The sequence below is a fragment of the Nothobranchius furzeri genome, chromosome 2, assembly GCF_043380555.1.
Source record: "Nothobranchius furzeri strain GRZ-AD chromosome 2, NfurGRZ-RIMD1, whole genome shotgun sequence".
Classification (NCBI taxonomy): Eukaryota; Metazoa; Chordata; class Actinopteri; order Cyprinodontiformes; family Nothobranchiidae; genus Nothobranchius; species Nothobranchius furzeri.
Genome location: NC_091742.1, coordinates 23,453,800 through 23,459,900, shown reverse-complemented (window position 1 = coordinate 23,459,900; position 6,101 = coordinate 23,453,800). Strand labels below are relative to the sequence as shown.

Genomic DNA, 6,101 nt, shown 5'->3' with positions numbered 1-6,101 from the left:
TGGTTAACGACACCTAAAACCTTGATTATGCCAACAGATCGTCCCAGTTTTGAGGCAACATCTCTTTCTGGTGCTGAGCGTTTTCCCATCATCATCATCAGCCTATCTGTTAGTGATAAGAGGGAAAGTTATGTTTATGGATTTGGCAGATGCTTTTATCTAAAGCAGCTTAAGAATAAAACAAAGCTGCTACTATTTAGGCTGACCATAAATAACTCAAAGGGAAGTACACAAGTCTGCTGGAGATAACAGTGTAATAGCGTGCAAGCGCATTGCCTTCTAGAAATGCAATGCACACATCATGGAACAGGTCCGTTCTCTGTGCGCTGACCCACCTCAGCTTTAAGTGAGGGTGTACAGTTAACCTGCAGCTCTACGTGTTTGACCTAATTCAGCTCACAGTTGTACAGTAGGTCACACACTTATCAGCAACCGCTACTGTCGATACACATCAGGGAACATTGTTCGCAGAGGATCGATAGATTTCCCACTTTTTTCTCAGAGTGTGACGAAACAACCTAGTTAAACGTAGAGCTGTTAGAGGACATAATGGTTGAGCTCAGGTAAATGGGTGAACCACGTAACACTAGCACACACACACACACACACACACCCACAGTGAGATGCACCAGTTTTTATTGTTACGTGAATGTGTTCAACCAGAAAACAAATCTGTAAGTGTGACAACATTCACACATGAACACTGCCAGAAACTTCATTTCGATTGTCTTTAGGGAAGGATGATGTGAGATTTAATGCCATCTGGTGGCAAAGTTGCCAATTGCAAACAACTGAATTGGAGAGCTACATTGTCGGCTACTGTAGGCAGAGAGAGAGAGAGAGAGAGAGAGAGAGAGAGAGAGAGAGACTACATATATTTAGACCAGTGGTTAACAAATATTTTCTGTCACCCCACCCTACCCCACATGTCATTTTTCCTGTTCCGTCACTTCTCTGCACGGTTGACCTTTCTAGGGGACTCGGTCCGCAGCGTCAGGTGGCGGCTATCTCAGGCCATCGCACCGGTTCGTGAAGCACCGGCTGCCCAGGTGCCTCCGCCTGAGCCGGCCGGTCCTGCTCCTCCACCTGCACCTCCTGCGCCTTCAGCTAGAACTTCGAAGGTGGAGTGATTTCTGTTGCCAGACTCGTCGGCTCCATAGTTCTCTATCTCGAGTTACACAAGTTTGTCTATGTTCGTGTGTGTGCATGGTTGTCTTTCCTGTTTATACACGACGTGCAGACTTGGGTGATTTGAGATGGACATGCTGTGGGTTCCTGAAGTCAGGTAATCAGTTAACAGTAGATGGGTTTAGACCACATATTACTGTTATCCAAATTTGTTTTTATTGTCACTAATCTTAATTCCTTATGGGTACATTCACATGTAGGTTGATTACTAACTTCACTGATTTACATTTTAGTGCTCTTTGACACTCATATATCTATCTTTTTATAGAATTTTACTACAGTGATTAAGTTTTGAACACTTTATGATTAACTTTGTTAAGTTACCATTATGGGCTACAACCACTTTTGCCCTTCTTTTTGATTACATTTTTACTTGGTGCAGTGATTTCTCCCATATGCAGTATAGGGTTTTATTAATTTTCTTCTTTTTGCATCACTTTTTCCAGTACATGTGGTATATTGCATCCATTTCTTCACTTAAATGCTAATTCACATAATTGCTTCACATAGTACATGCAGGTACTCACAGGGCCAGGTTTCTTTTTGTTTGTTAATTTGCATTAGACGCAATTTTGTTGTGTCTACATTGAAGCGCCCTGTGCTGTGCTCTCTCTCCTCTACTGAGTTTTGTCGATGATCCTCGATTCCTGGGGGTGGACCTATGGTTCGTCATTGGATTCTACTCCTCCTGATTGGTGTTCCGGCTCGTAGGATCTGGACGTCCATGGATTCCGGCATGGCTGTTGGGATACTTCGCTCGCTGGGACCTGACCTACCTGCTGCTCTTTCCTGCACTAGATCACGATAAGTGCAATTACAAAGATCAATATACTATTTTGGAAGTATTCCCTACCTGTGGAGATATAAAGTTTTGCTCCTGCTTTAAATCATTACTTCCACGTGAATATCTTGATAATCTGCTGACTTGTGTGCTTCCCAAGGGATTATGCAAGACTGTTCTTCGGAGTGAGGTTCGTACCTCACCACTTTTGGCCTCTTCCTGGGAAACTATACTCTTCCTGGGGAATTGCACCTTGCTCTATCGTCGGAGTTCTTCAAGACTCTGGTCTGTTCAATGTCAGGTGGTCTCTGTACGGACCACCGTGCCCTTGAAAAGGGGGGTATGTAACGTGATGAAGGAGCTATTCCACCGAAGGCTATTTACCCTCTCTCCTCAGATGTCTCTGACACAGAACTAATCTGCATGAGACTGCCTCAAGGTCATGCATTTGCTTCTAAAACTGCTCCCTTTCCAGCTCAAGAGAAGAAAGAAGACAAACTCTTTCTATTTTTAATAAAGCTAATCAAACAAAGTGTTAGTTCAATAATAAGATGTGAACCAATCTGTGAAATGACAATATTATGATTAGTAAGTTTTAATAAGTAATATGACTTTAATCTAGCTGCACTAGACATCCTGATCCACATAATGCTTAAAGCCACATGACACATTTTATCTTTCTCATCCAATCGGAACCTTCCTTTCTGAAGCGTGGCATAGACTCTGTGGTGTTTATAAATCTGTCAAACTTTGATTCGACCATAAATCAAAACATCCAGATTGATAAAACCAGTCCCCACGCCATCTTGGTTCAGTTCAACGCAAGAAAAGTATCGGACCGGCCATCCGGACTTCCTTTTTAAGCAAAGAACCAACAAGCTGGATAAAATCTGTTGCACTTTACCAACCAAGCAACGGTTCCTTTCAGAATAAAAGCTGAACTCACTGACCCTCCGGGTCCATCTGACGCTGTCAACCAACTGTTACTTTTACCTGGAGACAATCCAAAGACTAGTCTGTCGTACTGCTGACGTTGTTTCATCGGCTCTAGTACCAAAAGGGGGGTCTGAGGACCCGACATTCTGGATCTGTAATCAGGTCTCATCCTGAAGGGTATGTGTGGAGCGACAAAATGGCGTCTCATGTGTTTATGAAACTCAGCTCATAGCTTAAGAGCAAAACATCACTTCCCACTCAGACTTACTTCTCCGGATACGAGAGTTCTGATGACAACATCACTCACACATACACCATCCATCTCACGTCTCATTCACACCAACATCCATTCACTTAGAGTTTAGAGTTAGTCTTGTTTAAAATTGTTTAGAAATAAATCTTCTTAAACATTTTAAAGGTGACTCTCTCTTCTCTTGTCTCTCAGTTAATACGAAGTGTTACATAATCCCTGCAATAAAAAGTTCCAATCTTCTGGTTAAAATGACCCAAAGGTCCATAAGATTGATTTCGTATTTCCTATGGAATCTCATGTTTTATGGTTCATTAAACAGATGTAAATTACACCCTTACACCACGGAGACAGAGTGTAACAAAGTCTGGTCGGCTCGCTTCGGAGTGTTTTCTTTCTGGTAAGTTACACATGGTGTACGTTTTGTTTATTTGTTTTTTTTTTTCCTTCTGCCTTGACATGCACACACAACACACACACACACCGGTAGGCTAATATGCGGGCACACTAACACACAACACAACTTTTCCTGCTACACTTCTATGGGACGACAAGTTTGATTTTTTTTTTTACTAGAAAAACCAGCAAATGAAACATTTTCTTCTCATCTGGACGTTAACATCCGCTCACACAACAAACAAGATAGCCAAAAATGACAATTATGCAGAGCTGCAGCGGCAACTAGTTGTTGTCTGTGCTCCAGTCTTGGGTCTTTCACATGGATCCAAACCATTTATAACATTGATTCTGTCCACAAACCAGTCCCCGACATCTTTATTTAACGTTTCCCTTGATGTCTTGGTCAAAGAAAACGGTTCAATGGAACAGACTTGCGTCACATGGCCGCGGTTTCTGCAGCGGTCACACAACATCACGTGACGCAGGAGGTAATGTTATATTTTATACATATAAGTTTCAATATAAATTTATAACGAGCCTTTTGTGTATGTGTTTGTTAAATTAAATATGTAACCTGTTTGCCACCGAAGCTGCAACTACTAAGCAACTAACCAACCATTTCTAACTGCTTTGGATATAAAACAAAACATTTCAGATATCAACCCGATAGCTACAATAGGGCTTGTGATCACACGTGATTATGCATAGCATTATTTTCAAAGAAAATTGCACATTGGAAGCTTGATGAGTGTGAACAAACCATGAAACAAACGGTACTGTCGCAGAGAAGAAGTGGATTTGGGTGAAAGAAAGTGTTAAACAACATTATAAAATCCCAAAAAGGATGTGGAATATACAGGGATGCGTTATATAAAGATGTCGGGGACCGGTACGTGGACAAAATCAGCGTTTTAAATGGTTTTATCCACATGAAAGACCCAAGACCGGAGCACCGACGACATATTGTTGCCACCGCAGTTCTGCATAACGGATATTTTCAGATTTTTTGTTTTTGGTGTGAGCGGAAGTAAACGTCCGGATGAGAAGTAATCGTTAATTTGTTGATTTTTCTAGTAAAACAATCAAAATCGTCATCCTACAGAAGAAGTGTAATGAGAGGTGTTCTGTGTCAGTGCACCCGCATTAGCTCACCGATATGTGAGTGTAGCCTCTGTGTGTGTGTGTGTGTTGCTTGTGCATGTTGCGGTTGAAGGAATGAAATGATGTATAAAAAACGTACACCATCTGTAACTTACCAGAATGATACGCGTAATCACGTGTGATCCCGAGCCCTATAATGAAAATAACGGAGGCTCATTTAATGATAGAGCTCATTGTTGCCGGTTTGTTTTGCTTTCCCTCTGCCACCTCTACTTGACCAACACAAGATGCACTTGAGTTTAACCTTTAGAAGGGGTGGAAATGTTTATTTTCCTGAAGGTATGAAATAAAAACGTGCTTACAAAGCAGAATGAGACAAAATAATACGAATAATTGAGATTGCTGCAATAGCTGGATGATTATCTTTCATTTATTCCTCTGTTGATCATATATTTACATCTTGGTTCCTCCCGTTCCTGCTTGTGCCTCACCCACATCTGTGCAGCAGTAGCACTGCAGCTGATAGGCTGGAAGAAACAGTAACACTCATCCCTATAGGTGCTCACTCAGCATCCCAGATACACGGCGCTGATTGGCTCTTAGGCAGAGAGGCGTGTGCCCACGCAGGTTCACGGACACATTTTATAATCCATTTCAAGACATGTTTTTGTAAAGTCGGATCTGTTAATTATCTGACGCTGCAGCTGTGCACATGATTTCCGGTTTCTATGACAACAACTCCCTTTTATCTGCAGACGTCCTGCACGTGACGCAGCGCAGGAGTCGAGAGATGAGTCAAAACAAAGATGCTCTTTGCATTTTCAAGTGTGGGACTCTAAAGGGGGTTCATACTGATCTGTGACCTAATCATCGGGCGTACACCACGGGCCTTGCGTGCAACAAATATACGACGTCCGAATATTTCTAAGAAAATTGCACGATTTTCTGCGCAGTTTTAGGTGCAGCAAAGCAGCAGATCTTACCTCATCTTCGTCTTCCTTTAAGTTCTCTCTGTCTTGATTTAGGTCTGGATCGTGTTTGTACAGCAGCAGCAGCGGCTCTGATGTGCAGATGGTGAGGTGATGAGATAGGGCGTGAGTGGGATAAATCCAGTTATCAGCTCCTTCCTGCAGAAATCTCACTTCGTTGGAGTCTGACAGCCGCTGGAGCCATTTCAGAGAGCAGCGCGCGGCGTTCAGAGACGCAGGGAGCCGGCTGGAGGTGCTGAGAGCGGCTTGTGAGGAGCCATCTTCTTCCCCTGCTTCCTTCATCCAACCACTGGGAGGCTGCGCGGTGGAGGTGGGGCAGAGGCAGCGCAGCATCTCAAATATGCGTGTGGGTCTGCAGCCGGCAGCGCCCTCAGTCCGCTGGTCCCAGAGCAGCAAACTCACCTCCCGTTTATGTTTATTCTATTCTTATTAATCAATGTCAACGCAACACTTAGCT

At 43.0% G+C, this 6,101-nt stretch overlaps 1 protein-coding gene across 1 annotated transcript in view; it reads right to left on the bottom strand.

The window, feature by feature from the left end:
• Positions 1-5,823, bottom strand: part of evlb (Enah/Vasp-like b) — a 57,291-nt gene extending 51,468 nt beyond the window's left edge. Inside the window, exon 1 of the mRNA XM_015948130.3 lies at positions 5,639-5,823. Within this exon, the coding sequence (XP_015803616.1) occupies positions 5,639-5,643 (5 nt within the window). The 5' untranslated portion in view covers positions 5,644-5,823. The remainder of the gene's footprint in view (positions 1-5,638) is intronic.
• Positions 5,824-6,101: the final 278 nt, after the last annotated feature.